This window comes from Carcharodon carcharias, chromosome 3 (genome assembly GCF_017639515.1).
Source record: "Carcharodon carcharias isolate sCarCar2 chromosome 3, sCarCar2.pri, whole genome shotgun sequence".
Lineage (NCBI taxonomy): Eukaryota > Metazoa > Chordata > Chondrichthyes > Lamniformes > Lamnidae > Carcharodon > Carcharodon carcharias.
The window spans coordinates 123102059-123126567 of record NC_054469.1 but is presented as its reverse complement, the minus strand read 5'-3'; the positions used below and the strand labels follow the sequence as shown (position 1 = coordinate 123126567).

General features: G+C 42.5%; 1 protein-coding gene across 3 annotated transcripts in view; it reads right to left on the bottom strand.

Moving 5' to 3' along the window:
- scin (scinderin) overlaps positions 1 to 24509 on the bottom strand; it is a 153701-nt gene that overhangs the window by 2179 nt on the left and 127013 nt on the right. For 2 of the 3 annotated variants that reach the window (XM_041184253.1, XM_041184252.1), the window contains exons 12-15: positions 16231 to 16405; positions 15981 to 16102; positions 7866 to 7943; positions 3947 to 4007 (exon numbers count right to left, since the gene is read on the bottom strand). In XM_041184253.1, coding sequence (XP_041040187.1) covers positions 3947 to 4007; positions 7866 to 7943; positions 15981 to 16102; positions 16231 to 16405 — 436 coding nt within the window. The remainder of the gene's footprint in view (positions 1 to 3946; positions 4008 to 7865; positions 7944 to 15980; positions 16103 to 16230; positions 16406 to 24509) is intronic. The other variant, XR_005942622.1, reaches the window with a different exon arrangement.

The window sequence follows — 24509 nt, the reverse complement described above, 5'->3', positions numbered from 1 at the left end:
GTTCACAAGTTACATTATTTTATTGTTGCTGACTTATATTCTGTTTTAAGAATCTGAATGTTGTCTCAGAATTTACTTTCACAAGAAAAAAGACTCAGCACAGGGACCAAGCTGTACAAATGCCCGTCTTTTACCAGTCAATCAATTTTAGTTCTTATTGCCCCAAAGCCCAGATCCTGTTATAATTTTTTTCCCCAATCCAATCATTTGTTCTTTTCTTAGGCCAAACAATCTCTCTTTTTATTTTCCTTCTCTCATTGGGTTTTCTCTTTCACTGCCGCCTAAGTAATTAACATGAATAGCTTTCACTGACATTATATTTGCATTGTCCAATAAACACAGTCAGCTACATATGAAATTTATGCAAGGGGATAAAGACAGGGCTTAACTGATGTGGTATAGTACCTTCTGGCTTGATGAGGAATCTAAACAAATGGTTTTAAATTAGTTTGCTCTCATAGATGGCTATGTATGGGTTTGCAAGTTAGACATAAAATCTCAAAATAAAAAGTCAAAGTTGATGTATTGTGACAGTCTAATTCATTGAATTCATGCTTGGCAATACACATTGTTATATGGGATGCCTACTTTGAGAATATGTAGTGTGTAATACATGTTGATACATAGCCAGTATACTAGCTTCCACTGAATAATTATTGGTAAATGCACTATCCCAATGTGATACTAGCACGGTGGTATCTTTGTTAGATCCCTGGGCTGTCGTCTGTTAGTCGTCCTGAATCAAATGGCAAGTTGCGTGCCTCCAACATCAGTTGGAAGGGTAAAAAAGTAATCAAGAATTCCCACTCCTGATTACCATCCAGTGCCCTTGCTGGAAAATGTATGTGTGCAGACATCACAAGAAGCATGATCACATTGACAATGGTGCAACTGAATACAGTATTGCTTCTTCTACTGCATTGACAGTGTGGATCCTATTTAAAACAACCTACTCATGCAAAGCTGAATTTTCAGCAATGACATCAATGAATACAGAGAACAGAGTCAGGATGAGCCAGGATCATGATATGTCTGTGTGCTTGTACAAGATACCTCCACTTCTGGCCAGGTTTGTTTTTCAGACCAGTAACAAGTTTCACATTAAAACAAAAATAATAATGGGCAAAAACGTCTAATTCTATAACTATTTTTATACAGAAAAAGTTGCACGGGGTCTCTGATTGTTTTAAACATGGGAAGAGAGCCTCAGAAACAAAAAAAGAGCCCCTGCTGTAAACAATCAACCAACAGGTTAAAAAAGTCTCTTGTAGAAGAAAACTGACCCTTATAATTAACCATTACTAAAGTAATATTATTTTCAGTAGATGATTGGAGGTATCACTTGAAGAAACTCATTTGAAGAATAACTTTGGTGTCATGAGCTTAAACCTGAATGGAATTTCGTTTTTGATTTAGATGCTCACTTAAACCTTTGTTATCCATTTCTCAACAATGACAACAACTTGCATTTATACAGCACCTTTAATGTAGTAAAGTGTCTCTAGGCACCTCACAGGAGTGTAAGCAAACCGAATCACATAAGGTGATATTAGGGCAAATGACCAAAAGCTGGTCAAAGATATGTTTAAGAAGCATCTTAAAGGAAGAAAGAGTGGTAGAGAGGTGGAGAGGCTTAGGGAGGGAATTCCAGGGTTTAAGACCTGAAGGCTATCATTGGTGAACTGATCAAAATTTGAGATGCTCATATTGCCAATATACAGGAGAGATATCTTGGAAGATTGTACAGGTGGAGGAGATTATAGAGTTAAGGAGAGGTGAAACCATGGAGGTTATGTTTGAAAACAAGGATGAGATTTGTTACAATCTCTCTAGAGACTAATGACTTTTAAAAGAAATTTGAACTCCCAGTTATTAACTGAAAAAATGACGCCACAAGAGTTCATGTTTTAAACTGTAACACAGACAAAATAAGTACTACTAACTCAATACTGTGGGCTGGATTTTGTTGTTGGGGGCAGAGGGTGGGTAATGTATTGCCCACTGCAGAGCACCTCCAGAATTGTCCAGGAACCTGAAGCACAAGTATGCCAATGGCTTGCTTATTGACTTTGACAACCACTGATTAGTGTGGCCACCAGGTCCACTTTGCAACAGGTCTTGTTCCAGTAGGCTGAAAATGTATGCTACCACCTAATACAAGACCTTGAGTCTTCTGAGACACTGGCAATCCAACATGTTGAGGAAGCTTATTGTCTGCTTGTAGACTCTGTGTGTCAGGTATGATCTGCGAGCTGTACCTCTCTGCTGATCTCTGTTCTGTGGAGCTATAGGTCTATGTACAGAGGGCTGTCGCAACTCCTATCATTCCAATCTTGTTACTGCTGGTCATCTTGGTCCTCATTTGAGGTCCAAAGCAACATAGCATAAGTGACACCCAAGCTGATATGGTGGATCAGAGCTTCAAAGTGCAGCTCAGACATATAATCCGCCAAAATGTAGATGCCATCACCAAAGTTATAAAAGTTATCTCTTAGCACAAGTATTGTTAACAATGCTTTCACACAAGCAGGCAAGAAGGCAGCTGTGAGGCGTCAGTATTTATTATCATCTTTCCTTGTCATGCCTTCAGCTCAATTGCTGCTGTGTTCTTGCCTCCCTTTTACTGGCTAGTTTCAGGAAACCGGGGCACCCATACACCCACATTAATTTGCAAAAGTTATGTTAAGATTACTGTAACTGAATGATTAATACAATGAAATTGATAACACACTTCTTCTAAGAGCTCTGTGCACATGCGCCTTAACGCACTGAAGTTAAATGCGGAAGTTTGCAGGTCAGAGCTTGCACTTTTCTAGAACTTAACCGCCCCACCCAACCCAAACCTACACTTTCACCGATGTTAAAGTCGTTCCCCGGATTTTTACAATTACATTTTTTACAGGCTCAGGTTTTAAAAATGGGTATTGGACAATAAATCTGTGAAGTTTCTACTGCTATTTTGATTGGGTTAGGAAGATGTTATTGTTGGTCCATAAGGTAAAGTGTTATGTACCCTATATTGAGGGAGAACATACAGCTGTGCACAATATGCCTTCTCATATCATAATGTTACTTTGATAAAATAATGATAAGTCAGACACAGGAAATAACATTGAAAGGGTGTAATCATAAATTTCAGATCTATGCTTACACAGTATATCACATAAACTACAGTTGAAGGGAAACCAATTACTTTTTATCTGTTAATTTTTAAACATCAAATAGAGTAATTGTAAGTGTGTCACAGGGCCAGAAAAAAATATAGTTGTTAATTTAAGATAACTTAAACAGCTGCAGAATCTGTAGATGTTACAGTAGGAGAAATAGCAACAGCAAGTGGTGCTATTCCATTGCGAAGGAATGCCTGCATCTCTATAGGAGCTGATTGGAACAGACAGTTTTCATTTGGGAAATGGTTCATTAATATTTCATGCAGTGGCACAACATGGCATTGTTGGATAAGTTCATTATATTAAAGCTCAAAGGCGGTGCCAAGATTTCTGGCATGTAGATTTCTACCAGTTTAGATTTATATCAAGGCTAGCCAGGAACAGTTGCAACATGGATGCTTGTGAACTTCCCATGGCTTCACTGGTAAACCAAAATGAAAGTGAATAATCTCAGTTCAATCCTTGGTCTGTGCTGAATTGGCTGAGCTCACCGGGGATAGCAGTATGGCACTGCAGTTGGCCTCATGATACTGCCCAGTTCATGTGAAACTGTATTCAAGCACAAGTCAAGAGCTTCAAGAGGGGCAGGGGCAGAAAATTGGAAGACAGGTTGGGAGAAGGGGAAAGAAAATCGAGAGAATGACAATATTTACATTCTCTGAGTCAAATTAGCCCTTTTCCATTGATCACTTCTGTTGCAACTTTGATCATCTTTAATCTTTTTACCCTTAGAAAATCATCCCTCTACATGATACGTGACGATAATTTGCACTTACCCGATTTTACTGATTCAGTTTTCTCCACTTCATTGGCATCACTGCCGATCCAGACAAAGACCTAAACATTAATGGACAATTGCTTTACAGATCTCAGATCACACTGCAAATATTTTAACCATTGCATTTGTAATTTCAAAACAATTTAAACATTCACCTTGTATGCTGGCAGCTATATGTAAAAACACCTGCTGCAACATCTATCTCTTTATAAGCTGCCTCCAGGACAATTATAATGAGGGATAGGTGTGGCTACACCTATACATGCATAAAATTTCACAGAAACTTATTAACCAGCTGGCATTTAACAGTAATTATTCTCAATGTATTTTGAAAATTGAATTACTGCATCACTGTGTGGGTTGAACACCATTTGAAAGACACACATTTTGAATTAGTGCCAATGTTGCAAAGGAAGACAACATGTGGAAAATATTGGATAACGCCCAAAGACAAGGATGGGGATCACAATGTGCGAGAAACCCATTCCCGTTCATTGTGATGCAGGCAGCATGGAAACTTTTCACTGTCTGATAATTTAATTGATAGTGGCATGCACAATATACTGTTGAGTGACCGCATGCACCAGCGCACCCCCATCCCAGCCCGCGCCCCCCACCACCCCCAACCGAGCAAATTCATGGAAGACAAAAAACACTTAAAGACAGACTGTATCTCTTAAAGGGAGGGTGCATTCTGGTTGCAGCAGGTGCTAGAAGTGGTTGGGGAAATAGTCTCTAAACTACAGGAAGAGTGAATATTATGCAACAAAACAGACAGAACACTTCAAGGTTCTCTGGTGCAGCACTGGAGGTCCTGGTGCAGGAGGTGGACAGGAAGAGAGAGGACCTACCCACGGGGGGGGCAGGAGACCATCCAGACAGACACTGAGAAGCTAATGGGAGCAGACAGCCAGAATTGTGAAGTGCAAGGCGTTCTTGCCAATGGTCAATGCCAGCAGTTAACCCTGAGGGTCTCAATGCAAGAAACTTACAAAAATAACCAAGGTCTGTGAATCTTTTTTCAAATGCCATATCCCACCAAATGCACCACCAGCCTAAAGCACTGCCCAATCATTACACCCGCATCACTGGCACACACTGCCAGTTATTCAACTGTGACAGCCATATCACCCAAATACTTTGCACCAAACTCATTGACACACTTCCCTCTCTCTTACATGACAAGGTGATGCAGCAACTAACTGGTGGGGGAAAGATGTGGATCTATGTTGGCACTCCAATAGCATAGATGGTGCTAGCCATCATTGGTGTGGCCATGATTGAGGTTGAAATCAGAAAATGACAATCTCGTTTTATCTAATCCACATTTTTACATCCCACTTCCCCTTCATATTACAATCTCTTCTGATTTACAAACAGCAAATGGTGTAAGCTGCACCTCCTGCTTTCTCGCTCCCCTCCCCTTAACCCTACCTTGTGCTTTTTCCTCTCAGATATCTAAAAACTGCCACCTAGCCAGGCAGTGGGGGAATATAATGCCCAAATGGAACAAGAGAGTGATTCTGAAGAAATGCAATCATTTGATCTCACACTTGCAGTCACCAGTCAGATGTTGGCATTGCGCATGGAGGGTAGCACAGAAACAGGATCTTTTGAAGCCTAAGAGTTTATTTTATTTTTCTTTTGCTCCATATTAACATTTTCCTTTTCTCATTCCTTCATAATACACTGCACTGTCAAATAGCTTGGCGGAAGGATAGACTAGAACCTAAAAGTCAATGGGCTGAATTTTCACCCCCTCGGGGGGTTGTGCAGGGGTGGGCAGGGCCGGGTGCCAACTCGATTAGTGCCCCTGATTGGTGACACGCCACCATTGTACGTGGGCAAGCCAATTAAGGCCCGCTAAGCGTGACGCTCGCCTGGAAGCGCTGAGCGCTCCCTGTGCGGGCAGGGGGGAATTCCCTGAGTTGTTCCCTGCACTCTTTTGCACATGCGTGCGAAAGACCGCAGAGATCTCCCTGAGGCATGGAGGTGCCTTAGGGAGATCGGTTTGACATGTGTAAACTTAAATAAAGGGAAATAAAAACTTTTAAAACATGTCCCCTCATGTGACATTGTCACATGAGCTGGAGCATGTGAAAGAATTATTTTTAACATTTTTATTGACTTTTAAAACACTTCCTGCCCGTGGATGATGATTCATGAAAAATGCAAAGGCCGCCTGTGCTCTTCGCCTGCCAGCCAGCCTTAAAGTTGGACGGGCAGCTCAGCTAATTGAATTAATTACTATTTAAATGGTCTTAACAGGCTATTAACAGTTCGGCGGGAGCACAGCCCACTGAAAATCTAAATGACATGCGGTGATGTCGGGACGCCCGCCTGACGTCACCGCCCGCCATTTAACGTGTCGGAGAGCGGGCCCCGTCCCCACTCGTTGACCGGAGAATTCTGCCCAACGGGTTCATATCCGGACACATTTCACTTAGTTTTTCATCTTGCTGAGGTGCATGGGATGAATATCACATCTTAGGATGGTGGGAAGAGAGCAGGAGCAATATTTGGCCGTGCCACTTTTGCCTGTTTGCAAATAAACAGGGATGTCAGCACCACCTCATGATACCATCTAGTGGACACAACATATGTGTATCTCTTTCTTGCCTCATTACACACAATGTGAGATGAGGCAATGTGCTCTAAGGCTTCATGGAATGACCCTCCTAATAAGTTTTTCCTTTTTTGGGGAAGACCTGGCTACTGCTTGGCATTCCTCCCAATAACTCAGGAACTCGCTGGATGAGGAATTACAGACGTAAGGGCATATTTTCTGATTTCAAAAAGCAATTCAATGTGCAGAACACTACACTCTCAAATCGCCTTTAATAATATCCTTTTAGGTGATATAAGATGTAGGACTCTCTGTTAGGGTTGAGCTAACTCAGGTTGGTTCAGATTTTTAACTTAACCTGAACTGGTTCAAGCCCATGAAAATCATAAACAGGGTCAGAAGAAATGAATTTGAACAGCTATAGTCAACTACAAATTGGTCAGCAAATAGCTGTCAATGAGTGTCAAAATAACAATGGGTTTTTTTGTTGAAACCCAAATAAGGGTAACTAAAGCCTGATTACAAATATATCTGAGAAAACCTTGGCCTGAATTTTGCGCTTGTCGGGCACGCACGATTGGCGGGCCCGGGAGCGGATGGGAAACCACCCCCCAACCATAATTGGCCCCCTGACCACAGTTTCACGGCCAATTAACAGCCAGTCAACGTGAAACATGCCCTGAGAAAAGCTCAGCTCTGCTGGTGAGGGCAGGAAGAGGGCGGGCACCAACATCACTGTGGGTGCTGGTGAGCGATTCCACTGAGCTGCCTGAAGGCAGATAGATGCCTCAGAGAGCTGTAGACCTCCAAATAATAATAGAAAGCACAAAAATGCTGCAAAAAATGTCCATGCAACATGATCAAGCACCTGAAAGCAGACCTCATAAAAAAAAGTCCCCAGATATTTCTTTTTATTTTGATTCCCAACGGAGATTTCATCCCACCCTTGGATGAGATTTCATCAAAAATGTAAAGCCCGCATGGCTGATTGGCCTGTCCACCAACCGTAAAGTTGGATGGGCCACGAAAAATCGCTTACAACTGGGCCATTAGTGAGCTTAATTGCCCACTTAATTGTTTTCGGGCACTGTTCTGACTTTTGCACGCACCTGCCGATCGAAATATCACGTGAGTGCATGATGACATCGGGGCACTAGCCCAACATCATCTCACACCATTTTATGCCTGTTCGGGTCAGGCACGCACCCACCTGCTGGATGCAAAATTCTGCCCCATAAGTTGTGATTGTGGTGAGGTGGGGTAGGAAGAAGATGAATTTTACGTACAATTGTGTTACATTTATCACATATACCAATTACATGTATGGTTTTTAAAGACTTTCTTGACAGACCTGATCCCAAACATCCAATAACATGACATCATCTTCAGCTAAATCATCTTGTGTATACTCCCCGGGAACTTCCTCAATCTAAAAGGAAAAATATATTAGCATTATCATATTCCATAGTAATACATCACATAAGCTAACCTTGGTTAACATTATTGGTGAATATATTCTGAAAAATCCCAATGATTCAAGCATTATAAGCCAGAACAGTTGTATTATAAACTGGATTTATTGAGTATTAAGCACTGTTCTTATTGAAGAGTTGTTTGTGTGATTTGTTACAGAAGCTAAGTCAATTCTAGTCAACTTACAGATAATAGTCAAGTTATTGTTTATGGTTACAGCGCCTAAGGTGGATGTGATATTTGTGCATGTGTGATAAGCAGATGATTCCCAGAAGATGTCAAACAGAAGCAGAACATACATTTCCAGAGATCACAGCCGTATTATATTCAGTGCAGCTGAGAACATTCATAAACATTCATGTGAAAGTATTCCAATTTAAATTAAGGTAAAAAGTCAAATATCTGGGCCCAAATCTTCGTGTCTCCATCTGTGTTGGAATAGAGGTGTGAGTATTTAGGTGCTGCCAGGACCCGATTCTTGCTACCTTTCGCATTGTATGGTATTTTAATTGCTCTGGAATAAAGGTGTGGATAGTGATCCTGTACTCAGATGCCCCACTATTTTCATGGAGTTGGGCCCATTTTGGTAAGAGATGTGATTTAAGGCACCGCTGAGTTGTCATGAACTGTGGGGAACCAATAGAAAAAAACTGTCAGCTACTCCTGGAATTCTTTCATTGACAGGCTTTGAAATACAAAGAAAAGTGTAATTTCAGTTTCAATAGTTAGATGTTGTAGGTTACATGCATTTCCACTCCAGTAATTGATTTTAGGGCTCTGTCCTGCAAAGGTAAATTGTCCATTATATTGGCCACTATTGTTGACATGCATTACAGTACTTTTCTGAATGGAGAAAGTGCCACAATGCATTTAGAACTGTAGACAAACATGCTGAGAAACTTCTCTGTCATGTTTTAGATTGAGAATTAAATGTCCAATGACTTTTAGCTTTGAACAAAATGGCCCTGGTGTTGAATGTTAAACAAATCTAAGCACTTGCTACACTTCATTGATTGACAGGCAATCTGCTTTGAGTTGGAAATGAAACAGTAGCCCCAGCTTAAAATAAGTACCATCTGGTGTTTCCATTTCAACTGACCCCATTGCTGACATTTTCCAGAATTTGTTTTGATAGCTGAGGCTATTAAGAATGTCTGGCTGAGTTCCAAAAGGCCCAGAGCCATTTGTCTCAAAAAGAGGACCGTGTTCACATTTTGATTGACGGACAAAAGATATTATTAAAGGACAATCTGTCTTTGTGTTCTAAGTGAATAAGTGTTTATTTTTATAACAGACTGATCTCTTCAGAGATTTGCATTTTTTATGAAGGGGGTTGTTATGGAGGAAATTTTTTTCAGTATGAAGTGTCTTTAAATATGAAAGCCTTATTAGATTGTTGGAAGTTTTTAAAAAAATGTCCTTTCCAAAGATATCCTGAGGTCTGCCCATAGTGGTTACTGGATGAATGGCTATGGAGGATGCATGGGGGACATGGCAGCAGCATGGAGGTAGTATGGGGGCATCAGGGGCATGGAGGGGACATGTAGGGTGGGTAGGGGTTGAGGGGCGAGAGTTTGAGACCTGACATTCATCATTTAAACTGGGTCAGTGTCCCAGCAAATGGAGGTAGGCACTCCACCATGCCGGCCTCTGGAGGAGGCAGGCTTGTCTCCATTCTACTCCTCACCTCAAAAAGAAAATATGTTGGGCAGGGGCTCCTTTAAAGGAGATGGGCTGTTGGGTTAGGAAGTCTCCTGACTCGATCTTCCTGCCTTTCCTAAAATAATCTGGCCCCTGAACCTTTTACTTCCTTTTCCCCTCTCTGAAGTCTTCATTTTTATTTATGTACTATTCCAAAGGCAACACCAGCCTTTCTATACCTCACTTAATTCATCATGCCTCAAGCAGGAGATGTAACACTGAGTGAGGAGTTCTATCCTCACTTACTTGTACTTTCTGCCAGTTGGCTGATTTATTTTGCTGTTCCTGTAGCCTGAGGATACCAAAGTCAATTGTAGCATTCGAGCTGAATTAGTTAACTCAGCAGGGACTAAACTGGAATCCAATACCATTCCTGGTACATTTATTCCCGAGGCATTGAGGACAGGCCTCGAGATATACATAGCTTTCCCACTAACATTACAGAAGGAAGCTACAAAGTGAGGAAATGCCACCAGGCACAAAGCTGTATGGCAGAATCTTTAAAAATGTTTATTTTTTGAAGAAACTAAGTAGTGCATTTAGTTAGCACTTTGTCTTTTTGCCTCTGAGATAGCGGTAGGGTCCTATTTATTTCTGCATTAGTCATTGCCACATTTGATTAGGAGTGCTTGATTCTCCAACTAGATGCCAAAAGGTGGGAAACTGTCCTATTTCCTGCACTGATGCTATTAAAATGTGACTGGCACAAAAAGTGCTGCAGAATATTGGAACAAAATGGTACACTTGTTCAGCATTGCTTTGTAAAGACTGCTTCAAGTGAACATTGTAATTGAGGATCAGTGCGTACGTGCAGAAATAACTGCAGTTCCTATGATAATTCAGTGAATAGATTTATTGTATGGTACAATATAGAGCCTTATAGGTTAGACATCTCCCAAGTTGAATCCTAATCTATAATGAGGTAGCCAGTCTAAGCTTGTATTAGATGTGCTACAGTCAGATTCACAGGGCAGGATTTCACCAGCTTGCACGAGCTGGGAACCAGGGAGGCCGTGTCTTGCCATTGAGGGAGTTACCGATGGTGGGGCTTGTTTCAGATAAGCTTCCCACCACTATGAGACAGGAGGCAAAGTTAAACATGCAAATAGCCCATTAATGGCCATCTTTCCAGGCAATTGGCATTCAGTCATCAGTGCAGATCGACCCCTTGCTGGTTGGGGATGTTACCAGCACCAGCCCAGGGGGCAATGAAGGTAGCCGCCACAGCCCCAGTGAGCACCTCAGAGGGATTTTCCATCTTTCAATATAGTTTAAAAGTTTTTTTTTAATGTTACTTCAGCCTACCTGGTGTAAGCTGCAGGGCCCCTGTCTTCCTCAGCAGTGGCCACCATTTGGCCGGGCCGAGGCTGCCCGACCCTCTGATCGGCAGCTCTAGGGGGCAGGCAGCTGTTCAGCACAACACAACAACTCAGGCAGCAGCTTATTCATGAACCGCTGCCCACAAAATCAAGGGGGTATCCCCGACAGCCGGCCCTGTGTGTTATCAACACGCATTTTCGGCTGCTGTCAGGACTCCAATCTGTCTGAGAAAATTCTGCCCGCTGTCCTTGAGCAAGGCAGAGGAAATTGCTAGTACTGATTGCCATCCAGTTGGTCATGTTTGAACTGCATAGAAGTGAACACCTAGCACAACTGTGCAAAATAATGTAACCCCAATCACAGATTCACATGTGAAGAATGACCAGCTGAGTGAAGTACAGCATGGCCAGTGTCACATGTAGAAAATTATTCCAGCACCAATCGGCACATTTATGAAGAAGGAAAAAGTTTAGTCAAGAAAATTAAAAGGGAAACTGAAGGAAACATTTGGAATTTCAAAAATAGCAATATCACAGCATGGGTTAAAATAATAATAAAATATATTTCAGAATTATTTGTACAAAATATTTACTCATTGACACCCTGCTGTTCCAAGTACAAAATAAATTGGAATCTCAGGATTGTTTTACATTAAAATATATATCCACAAATTATTTGTATAAGATACAGTATTATCTAAAACTTACTTCTTTTCACTTAAAGCTAAACAGAGTAGATTTAATTTTACACATGATATATCCAAGATACCCTCTCACTGGGCTATGATTCAGTGCAAGATGGCAGCAGTTACCCACTGTTACAAAGTGCCATTATTCCAGGGATGATCATTCATGGGCTGCGTCTCTCACTCTGTGACTTTCGAGCATGTTGTATAGATAAAGGCCTTAATGAACTATTTTGAAAGAAGGGCAATGAGCTCTTATCTGGTAGAGCTGTTCTCTATCACTAATCCTATTCTATATTTTCTCATCAAAAATGTGTTGATAGCGATGTGATGGATGGTCTTGGACAGTATGTTATATAGATGGTGCTCCTTTTCAGATGATTTTGCATTGTTGGTAACCCCACTTGGGAATCTAGTGTTTTCCTCCATAATCTAATTAATGGCCTAATCACTGGAAAATGGTGATGGATTCCCAAGTCTGGTAATGCTTTGCTCAGTAAGGAATCTCAAAGATATTGATTGAAGGCTATCTGTTCCAATTGTTCTATCATATCAGTACCTGAGTATTCTGGTTTATCATGGGCACAGTGTCCAGCCAAGACTGAAAATTATATTCACTAGGACTCAAAGGTACTTATATGAATGGTCCTTTTTACTTTTCTCACCTTTCTTCACTGACAGCAAAATATAAATGCAGGTTATGTTTGTGACATACTGTAAATATGTCCACATGGCTCGCCTTTAATGCTGAGAACTCCTTGGCAAGTAATGGGATCCTTTCCTTCTGCTCATGTATGAGATCCAAGATCAAACTGTGAGCTGGGTTTGCAGCAAAGAGCGATGCTATATGTTGGATTTTTATTCCAGCTCATTTCTGCTTTCCACATCTCAGACCACCCTTATAGAAGAGCTCAAGTTCCTCTGTGGTCCTAGGTGTGCCTTTAATTATCCAATATCTAGTTGATTTATTGTGAGCCTAGTGAGTGAACAGAGAAATCCTGTTTCTGTTTTTCAGCATTCCAAGATCTGGCACTAAAAATGCTTTGATGCAGATTTGAGCTCCTTTTAATCACACAAAGGATCGACTCTCAATCGCAGAAGTGTACCCCTATATTAATTTTCCATTGGCTTACAGCCATCTTTGCAACTCTTTTAAATGTGACTGACAATTTATTGTCAGGCTAAGCACAATTCAATGTATGGATACGAAAACCAAAATACTGTGGATGCTGGAAATCTGAAACCAAAGCAGAAAATGCTGGAACATCTTCCACACTTCCGTGGTCACCCTTTCCTCTCCCACCAGAAACACTACAGGTTTCCTTATCACAAACTTCCAACCCAGTCTCCACATTCAGCTATCACCCTCTGCCATTTCCAACAATTCTAGCATGATGCAACTACCAAACATATCTTCTCTTCCCCTCTGAGCATTCTATAGGGATCATTCCCTCTTCTCCCTGACATTCTCAACCACCCCTTCCCCTTCCGATGACACCTTTCCATGCAAGCAGAGAAGATGCAACAGCTGCCCTTTTACCTCCTCCTTTCCCACCATTCAGGACCCCAAACATCCATCCAGGTAAAACACTGATTTACTTTTACTTCTTTCAATTTAATGTGCTGTATACATCGCTCATGACGCAGTCTGCTCTGCAATGGGGATACTAAACTTAGATTGGGAAATCTTGAGCTACCAGTCACCAGTCATATTAATTCTCCAATCCACTCCCATTCTGACCTTTGTAAGAAATGGTAACTTTAACAATCTGCAAACCAGCAGGTATGGAATTGTGAACCCCTAGAAAAACGTTGTTTCTCTCCCCCCCCACCCCCCCTCTCTGTTTGGGAAAAAAAAACAGTTCTTAGTAGTCAGGTACTGAGATAAACAAAAATAATAACCAAGGAGAATGGTGCTCTCAGAGTCGCACATTGAAGTCTCCTGATACAGGCCTCCATGTAAACATTCCTGAGTTGATATGATGTACCCCCCTTATTGAGACGAGTGTCTGGCAGGAGTTAACAAATGGCATCCAGCATGAGATAAGCTGAAAGATGACCGTGAGCCAAAGTTAGGGATAAGGGGAAGTTTTACCTTGGGTATCTGATCTTGGTAATGGTCAGATGGGATCGAACAAGTGGTTGACATGGGGTAAACCATCAGCCGCTAGTAATAAAGTATATAAACGGGTACTCAGGAGGGCAATATGCAGCCTTCTTCAGAAGGAGGAAAATCGGAGAAGGGTTTCCTAAAACTTTGGCTAGAGAGCAGAAGGTGACCGATATCAACTAGAGATCATCACTAACTGCATTGTCGTCCAGGACCAGTAAACCATCCTCACCTATCATAGGTCATAGGCTTTTCCTGTCTATTTAGTTTATGCATTATATTTAAACTGTTGCTTCTTAACAAACTACTTTAAAATGACTTATGACCTTGACCCCATTTTTTGGACAATCTGTAACTACCGGACCAGAAATCTACACCTTTCCATCCTTGACCTCTTGCCGTGAAGCTCTATGTAAGCTCACCTTTCGATTAGGCACTTTGCAGCCTTCCAAACTTAGCAGTGAGTTGAACAATTTCAGATCATAACCCTTGCCTCATTTTTTTTTGTTGCCAACTGTTGGTGATGATTCTCTGGGTGGAATTCAATGCCTCCCCTGAGGCAAGTTTGGTGACAGGGGACATTTAATCGGGTGGGAGGGTGGCATGTGGAGACACTATAGTCTTCTCACATCTGCCCTAATTAAGTCCGGGCAGAAAGGCTCATGGACGGCCTCTGACCTGCCTCCAATTGAGGCCCTTATTTGGCCAATTAATGCCCACTAAAGCACCTCATCCCACTCCTGCTGGTATCCACCCAGTAGTGGGTGGGGAACACGCCATACGGGAAGCTCGAAAAGCAAACTATGTTGCTTGTGGGCTTCCAGTAAAAGGTCCCTCATCCAAAGGCACTCAGTGTCTGACTGAGGGACTGGGCATTGGGAAGGGGTATCTACTGAAAACCATCCCACTGCTCTTGCCGCCAATCCCTCTCTCATGTAGCACCCCATCCCACCATTTTTTACCTTTGGGCTGGGTTCCTCGAGATGGATGCATTGCTGGCAGCACCCACTACTCCTGCTGGGGATGCCAGCAATGCATAGCTGTGAGCCTCTGATTGGCTGGTAGCTCTGGGGTAGGATTTTTGTCCCTGAGGTGCTTAGTCCCGGGGAAAGCCTGCCATTGTCCAGTTAAGTTTGATTGACACGTATTTCAGTGGGCCTTCCCGAAAGAGGGTGACAGAGGGCTCTCGCTGTCTTTCCAGCCAGCAGGCAAGACCCCTGTCGCCTCCACTGAGTGCCACCCTGTGTTTCCCAATTACACCTCTTCTAGAGCCATCTTTTGCTTCATTTTGCCTGGCACCATCATCTCTCTAGTCATTTAATCTCTCCTGCTTCCAACCTACGACAGACCTTTCCTTTTGCTTTTCCCACCTCTTCACCCTTTCCCCAACTCTGTACTTAATTAAAACCTTGAACATCTAGAACATTTGCCAGTTTTGAGGAGAGGCCTGAAACAATGGGTGGACTTTACTGGAACCTGCTGACGAGGGTGGGCCGGGAGAATTGTGTGGGAGGCCACACCCCTGACTCCCAGTGGCAGGAAAACTGTCCCACATTTAGTGAGGGGTGGGAAGGGCCCATTGCGGGAAATCCACCTGCTTGTGGCAGATGGGAATTAGGGTCATCAACAAGCCATTTGAAACCAATTATTTCTGAGCCCACCAGGATTAATGGCAGCTCAGGCATTTAACGTGACTTGCACAGGTCTCCTGTGCTTCCAGGGAGCTGCCCAGCAAACACTCGAATCGAGGGACCCAGCACCGGGAAGAAGGAGGCTCGCTGAAAACCACCTCCTCTGCCCTTGCATCCAAACCTCCTCACCACCCCTCCGTCCCTTGCAATTATGTCAGACTTCCTGTGTAAAGGCAATGACAGGGCTCCCACTGATTCTCCAACTGGTGAGTGGGACCCCTGTCATTGCAACTAAATTCCACTCACCACAGCTGTTCCTCTCTCCACAGTTGCTGCCTGACCTGCTGAGTATTTTCAGCATTTTCTGTTTTTATTACAGTGTTGTGGATGTTGAGAAATAAAACCAACATTCTTTAATTTCACGAGCGCAAATTTGCCAGGAAAAAAAGGGAAAAAAATATTATTTTGTTTGATTAGATGTTTGATTAGAGCTCACAGGAGATTTATATGAATACTAGGTACAATTTATTTCAATAAAAAACTTACAATGAAGCATCCAGTTTTATTTGAACAAGCAAATAAGCGAGGCTGATAGTCGTCTGTAGCGCTTTGTAACATAGTTGAAGTTTGATACTCCTTCCTGCCGCCAACAGCATTCCAAAATGCATCTGGTGAAGAAACCATATGAAACACATAGGCAAGTAATTTATATACAAAGGTATAAATTAATATGTTTTAAAACGTCTTCAAATTCTGACTTTTTAATGGAATAGCTGTTCACCAATGGAAATCTTACCAGGTTCTTCCCCTTCATTAATCCTGGTTGCTGTGCATTGTAGGACAGATGTAAGATATTTAGCTCCATTCTCTTCCTCACCACTGGCTCCTTTTCCAATCCAAAGATATGCAGTATTTGGTAATTTTAGTACAAAAACATCATTAGAATTCAGAGACTGAGCATCCACATCAACCTGACAATTGAACAAAAATAAATCATTGGAATCTATGCATCATCTTTGACAAGTTTGCACATCAGACAGATGTTACCAGGTTGGTACTTGTGACCTATCAACATGGAAAGAAGCTAAAGTGAAGAAATTTGCCATTTCTAAACACAAACAAAACTTGGCTTTCTGTAACAAGTGGCTACAAGGCAAAAATGCACACTTTTAACCAATGACATTATCAAGGGTGCCCTGATTCACCAGAATAAACTGTACCAATGTTTATTTACTATGGAGGAATCGAGAAGAAGATTTTAAAAAGTCAAACAGAAGTAATAGAAATTTCCCAATCCTTCTTAAATATAGAATTCAGACAACTGGAGCATTGCCAGTGTTACACCTCTGTTCAGAAAAGTGAGATGCTTAAACGCAGCAACTACCATCCAGCCAGTATAATATCAATGGGGAAACTTATGGGGCAGAATCATTACCTCAGCAGGTGGGTGCATGCCTGACCGGCTCAAGCATAAAGTGACGCACAATATTTAGGTCAGTGGGCGTGCGCTGGACTCAGCAGTGCGCCTGCCGACAATTAAAAGGCCTATTAAGGCCATTAACAAGGTAATTGAAACAAATTTTTTGCTGCCTGTCCAGCTTTACAGTTGGCAGGCAGGTGAAGAGGTCAAGCAGCCTTTGAATTTTTTTGGAAACCTCATCCATGGGCAGCATGAGGTTTCCAACATCAAATAAAAATAAAATAGCATTTTTAAAATTTCATTTATAACATCTCCCTACTAATGTGACAGAGTCACATGAGGCAACATGGTTTATAGCATTTAAAAATCTTTATTTCTAATTTTTAAAACTGTTCATCTCCCTGAGGCAGCTCTGTGCCTCAGGGAGATTTTCTAGGATGCATTCGCATGCTTGTGTGAAGTTCGCACTCGCCCTCCTCACCACCACCCCCACACAGGCAGTGCTGAGCGCTGCTGCTTGCGTTTCACCTTAATTGGCACACTAGCATGAAATCATGGTCTGGCCCCAATCGCAGGCAGCAGTCAGCTTCCCGACCGCCCCTGCTCACCCCAACTGAGCCCACCAAACAAGGGCAAACCTCTGCCCATAGAAACAATAACACAGGGCAAAACTAATTGGCACTGGGAAAACTATGGGTTAATAAATGAAAGTCAGGACAGATTTATACACAAATAAAAACAGAAAATGCTGGAAATACTCAATGGGTCCAGCAGCCTTCATGGAGATGACTGGCAGAATGGACTTTTGAATGGTTCACCATATTTTATAGCCCCGCCCCCACCACGACGGGGCTGTAAAATTCCACCCGATGTTTCAGTCCAATGACCTTTCATTAGTGTTTGACTAACTTGATTGAATTCTTTGATGAAGTAATGGAGAGAGTTGGGTTGGGTAGGGCTGTTGTTGTGTATATGGACTTTCAAGAAGCATTTAATAAAGTAGCAGATAATCGTTAGCTAATTAATCACGTTGGATTAAATTGACAGGGGTGGCATGGATGCAAAATTGATTGAGGACTAGAAAGAAAACAGTAGTGGTAAATAATTGTTTTTCAGACTGGAGAGAAGTGTGCAGTTGTATCCCCCATGGGTTGATATTAGTACCTGTGTTCTTATGGAGGAGGTGGTAACATAGTGGTATTGGTACTGGACTCTAGAGACCCAGGGTAATTCTCTGGGGATCCAGGTTTGAATCCCACCATGGCAGATGGCGAAATTTGAATTCAATTAAAATCTGGAATTAAAAGCCTGATGATGACCATGTAACCATTGCTGATTGGAAGGAAATCTGCCATCCTTAGCTGGTCTGGCCTATATTTGACTCCAGACCCACAGCAATGCAGTTGATTCTTAAATGCCCTCTGCAAAAACAGGGCAATTAGGGATGGGCAATAAATACTGGCCTAGGCATCCCATGAATGAATAAAAAAACAAAACAGCCTGACCTTGGGTATATAGGGCATAATTTAAAAGTCTGCGGATAACATTAAACTTGGAAACTTAGCCTCAGATTCTCGCCAAGTAGGGAGTCCTTTAAAAATGGTGAGCAGGACATGGTGGATCCAATGCTGGATTCCAGCATCATTGCCATTTCCAGCAATTTTGACCAGTGCAGGATAAGGGTGGTGGTTGCAAGCTCAAATGTAGCACTCCCGCCCTTGCTGGCTCCATTGTGGGGGGGGGGGGGGTGTTGCATATCAGACTCCTTGCACTTTTGATCGAGTAGGGCCAGTTCATTAGTAGATGTGGTTCACAGCTTCTCAGAGAGGTTGTGAACTACAAAGGAGCCCTGCTCCTGAGTGAAGAGCCAAAATAAAAAAACAATTCAACTTTCCCTTTGAATTACATTGGCCCTCCTACCTATGTATAAAGCTATAAATAAATCACAACTATTCTCAGTATCAATGTTGGGTTTTATCTACTTCTAACTTGTTAATCTTATTTCAATAAACACTCAAGCATTGAAAAACCCATCAAAGAAAGATCTAGTTATTACAAGGGAATAAATATGGCATACAAACAAAGCTTTTACTCGCCTCTACAGTGGTATAAACAGGCCCCCGCTGAGACCTAAGTGGATTAGTTATTCTTGGAGTTCAGCCAAGCATTCATAATGAGCCCATTTAGCAACTGTATCAACAGAAACAGAACAGAAGGTTTTTCCAGATGGCCTAATTACCAATGTACTTCTGAGAGCTTGAGGGCCTGACATTTATGATGACAAAAGGGCTGATGCCCCATTAAATTGATGTGGGCCTTCCAGCCTGCCTGCTTTGCCACTGCCCTCTCCATCCTCCCACTTCCAGTGCCATTTCAGGCCTGCCTCTGGCAGTGGTGGGCAGGACTCCATCCTGCCTCCATCTTCCCAGACCTAAAATATAATGGGCTGGGGCCTCCTCAATGGAGATGGATTTTCAGAGTCAGGAACTTTCTCAACCCCTGATACCCATCTCCTTCATGAAAGTCTGGCGCTTTATTAACAGCGATGAGGATAGTAGCAGACTTCAGAAGGGAGAAAAAAGACAGACTGGAGAAATGGGAAGACACATGGCAAGATGAAATTTAATACAGCGAAGTTTGAGGTGACTTATCTTGGTAGGAAGAATGAGGAAAGGCAATATAAACTAAACGGTACAATTTTAATGGGAGTGCAGGAACATAGAGACCTAGGGGTACATTCACAAATCTTTGAAGTTGAGAAGGCTGTTAAAAGATATTTACGATTCAGGGTTTCATAAATACCAGTATATGCCTGAATTTTCACAATGACAGAGAACTTCTCAGTCATCGGGAAAATGGCATAAAAGGCAGAGGTATAAAATCCCACCCCAAACACGGACTGTTTTCATAAGCGCGGGAATGAACCAGGGTCAGGATTTGTGCATAAGCATTTTGCAGAGGCAGCTGCCCTTTTAAACAACAGTTGCCTCCAGTCATGTCTGATTTTCATTAGCCAGGAGTAGAAAACATGATGTGTACAGATTAGACCTGTTGGTAGACTTTGCAGAGTCCTTTGGAAAGGTGGGATACCCCTTTGGAGAGGTAGGGTATCCCTCTGGGTATGGTTCCTGGGGCACCTTTGGGTGAATTAAGGTGCCCTTCAGGATTGTTAAAGTGGTCATGAATGTGTGCAAAAGGTGCAGAAATTCCTTGAAATTATCAAGAGAGCTATCAAAAGGAACTGTCAAAACTATCAAAATGGACAAAGGTGTCAAAAGCAACTGTCAAGAGGAACCTGTTCAGTGATTTCTTAGCCCAACCCCCAGAGAAGCTTGCCAATCCAGAACAAAAATCCCAATTTCCGGGGCACTTTCTCCCAGGTTGGGTTTGCGGAGCCGGGAAACATTCCAACTCCAAGCTCCCAACCCAGGAGCAAAAATTCAGGCCATAGAATACAAAAACAAGGAGGTTATACCAAATTTCTGTAAAACACTGGTTAGGCCCCATCTGGCATATATTGACCATTTCTGGGCATTGCACATTAGGAAGGACATCAAGGCTCTGGAGTAGATGTAGAGGGTTATGAGAATGGTTTAAGGGATGTGATACTTCAGAGAGACCGATAAAGCTGGGGTTATTCTCATTGGAGCACAGAAGAGAAAGGGGGGATTTATTTGATAGAAGTGTTCAAAATCATTAAGGATTTTGATTGAGTAAATAAAGAACAACTATTTCCAGTGGCACAAGAGACAATAACCAGAGGATACAGATTATTTATTATTTAGCGAATGCAAATGCCCGGAGCCAAGCTATCACCTCCTCATTAGCTGAATTTAAAGTGATTATTCCGCCACTTAGTCTGTAGAGGGGACACTCCTCAGTGATGAGCAGCATCGTTTCTGTCTTTGCACAAGTGCATAAGGGGTTTCGACTGAGATCCCAGTGGTGGAGGTTGGCTGCACAGGGCTCCTGACTTGTCCTGAAACTGTTTAGCAAGGACCACTCCACTGTGGTAAATCAAAGCCTGCCATTCGGCATGTGGGTTTGTCACAAGCAGCTTATTAGTGACTTTTGTGTGTTTTCCATTCCTTGGTGCAAAGGATGTTGCCGGTATACTTGCTTAGGGAGATTACTCCAAATGGGCACTGAAATGGAAGGCAGGCAGTAGGTGGATTGAATGTATCATTGTGGAGTGGTAAGTGAGGTGTATCATGGATGTTTTCAACCAGCTTGTGGGTTTTCATCAGTTGGCGGATGTGTGGGGGAATGATGTTTGCAAGGACAGGAAGGCAGGAGAGGGGCGTTGAGCAGAGAGTTCCAGTTTTGATGCAGATAATGATACAGGGATACAGATTTAAGATAATTGACAGAAGAGGCAGCATAAGGAAAATTAAATGTAAACAGGGAATTGCTCTGATTTGCAATGCAATGCCCGAAAGGGTGGTATGTTGGAAGAATATTCAATTGTAATTTTATCAAGGCAAGTACTTAAATACTTAAAGGGGAAAATTTGCACCGCTAATGGGAAAAAAGCTGGAAAGTGGGATGGGTTGGATAGTTCTTTCAAAGATCCAACACACACAAGTTGGGTGGAATTCAATTTAAAGGTGGAGGGCATTTAATTGGCTGGCAGGATGCCAGATAAGGACCCCGCTACCTTCCTGCCTCTGCCAGATTAAGTCCATGGCCACCCCGCTGCCAACTGAGACACTTAAATGGGCTTCATCTCATCACTTCTGGTAATCAACCAGTGGCAGGTGGACAGTCACCATTGGGGAAGCCTGGAAAGCAAACCCGTAGGGGGATCACTCACTGTCTGGCACTCAATGCCTAATTGAGAGATCCAGCATTGGGAAGGGGAGAGGGTCTGCTAAGAGCCACCCCCCTTTGCTTAGTGTTGGCCCCACTGCCCCCTTCTATTCCTCTCACTTTTCCCACCCGTGACCTCCATCTCACCCCCACTCACCTGTGGCCTGGGTCCCCCGCTGACCCTGGTCTCTGGTGGGTGCACTGCTGGAAGCTACCGCTACTCCGAAGGTGCTGATGGCAATGAGGACAAATGGAACAAATAGTTTCCTTCTGTGCTGTATCATTCTATGATTCTATAATTAGTAATAACTTCAATCCATGATGCAGAAATTTATATCCTATTTGGTGGTGCAATAAGTCAGTGAGCAATGTTGGGTGAACCTGTAAATAATGATTTCAATTTCACAATTACTTTGTTAAATGCCAGCAGTAACTGGTTATAGGTCTCTCCAGAAGCAGTGGCTAATTTACTGATCCCAGGTAGCCACCTGAAAACTACTGAGGCCACAAAATAAACAATATCACCACTGGCAGTGATTGATGTAATAAATGAAGATAGAATTATCTTTCCCGCCCATTTCTGACTACGTCATGCCCATGCAGTGAAGAGAATTTATGGAGATTTATTTTTTAAATAGCGGTTGTGCCATGAAATGTCACACTTAAGCTTTTTAGTAGCTTTGAAAATTGAACAGAGTTCTGCCCATAGTTTCTAGTAAATCATATATAAAGGCCATTTTTTTGTCATGGAAATTGTGAAAAAGATGCATTACTGGCAGTCACGATTACTGATTTTCTGAGGATCTCAGGCATACCTTAATCTAATTATGATCACATAAATCACTGGAATGTTCTATGATATTTTGTTCCTAAAAAAATGGAATATCTGATAGAATTATAGAATATACAGCACTAAAGGAGGTCATTTGGCCTGCTGAGGCTGCAACCACTCCAGACTCCACAGCCTTGACATCCTTTCTGAAGTGAGGTGCCCAGAATTGGTCAGGATATTCTGGAGAGCTGTAACTTCAGTACAAGATTGGTGGAAACTCCAAGCAGGAGATCAGGAGAACCTCAGTGGAAATTGTAATGCACTCCTTTTATCCTTGCTTCCCTGATTAACCAGAATATACTTTATCAATTTTTATTAATATAGAAAAACTCATTTTAAACATTTACAAAAGATTTAGCATAACTTTCTACCTAATCATGTCAGTCCCACTCCCCAGCTCTTTCCCCATTTCCCTTCAACTTTTCTTCCTTTATGTATTTATCCAATTCCCTCGTGAAGGCTGCTACTGCATCTGCCTTGGTCGTTTGGGGGAGCCATGACAGGATTTCATGGCAATCTTGCAGCTAATGAGCTTCTGTTGAAGTGGCCCCTGCTGTGACAACACCCAGTGATGGACGCCAGCCTCAGAGCAAGAGAAAAGGGGTTGAGGGTTGTTGGGGCGAGTCAAGCATGCTCCAGTAAGGTGTGTGTTGTGGTTGGTGAGGGCAGAGGGGTTGTAGTTGCAGAGGAAACTGTTGCCATGTGGGGGCCATATTGTGGTCACAGAGTGCCTAATTAGGATGGCCCACCCCCACCCGGAACCAACAGGGAGGCACCAGGGTTTACCAGGTGGTCTTCGCACATGGTAGAGGTAAAATGCCAGGGGTGGCAGAAAGATGCCCTTAATTGGTCACTTATGTAATATAATTTGCCTCTGGATTGAAGGGTCATCCTCTATTTTCCTGAAGTCAAAGGGTACTCCACACCTCCCCCCACCCCTGCCAATATTTTGTCCCCTTCTCACCCCCAACCTCCTCCTAGCCCACTTCTGCAGGCCTATAAAATTCTGTCTCATTATCAGGGACAAGGTAACCTTTAATTTGGACAAGCATAGAATTCTAGCATAGAATTTTAAAGATAAATCATGTCTGACTAATTAGATTGAATTCTTTGATGAGGTAACAGGGAGCATTAATTAAGGTAGTGCAGTAGGGATGTTGTATATACAGGCTTCTGGAAGGCATTTGACAAAGAGCCACACAGGAGATTTGTTGAAGAAGATGGACGCCCATGGAATTAAGGGGAGAGTGGCAGCATATGAAATTGGCTCAGTGACATGAAGCAAAGTGTGGTAACTGGATTTTTTTTTTCAGATTGGGAAGTGGTTTATTGTTCCCCAAAAGTTAGTTTTTGGTCCAATTACTCTTCCAAGTTTTATAAATGACCTGGGGAAGGGGAATTTTAACCTCAAAAAAGGGTGGGTCTGGTTCATGTGAGGAACTAAAGTCTGAAAAATCTTCCCAACCCAAACGTGTCTCCAACACATTCTGTTCCAGTTTTAACCGAGGTTGGAATGTAGGCGGATGATCAATCCATTCCAATGAGGTGCGCTGGAACTTCAAATATAATAGTGAGACTGCAAGGTTCATTGTCATTCCTTTTTCCAACTTTAACTCTGATTGGCCAAGTTTCCCAAGAACCTGAAAGCCTGACCGTTTCATCAAAGTCAGTACTTGACAAATTGAAGGGGAGAGTGAACTTATAACTACCTCCTGGATCCAGATGCCAGCCTGAGAAGCCTCCGTGATTGGTCACCCCTCCACTGACCTTCCACCACTTGGTCCCACCTCGAGGCTTCCAACCTACACACCCCCACCAAGAGGCCCCCGATTCCACTCTACCTTCACCAGTTTGCAAGTAAGAGCTATGTCTCTAAAATCCAACAAAGTACGTCAGGAAGAGAAAGAAAGGTACACATGAAACAAATGGTACATTTTGAGGAGTGTTTGAAAGGCTCTCTGTGGTTTAGGTAAGGTGTTGTCATTAACAATGTGTTTCAATAGCTGGAGCTCAG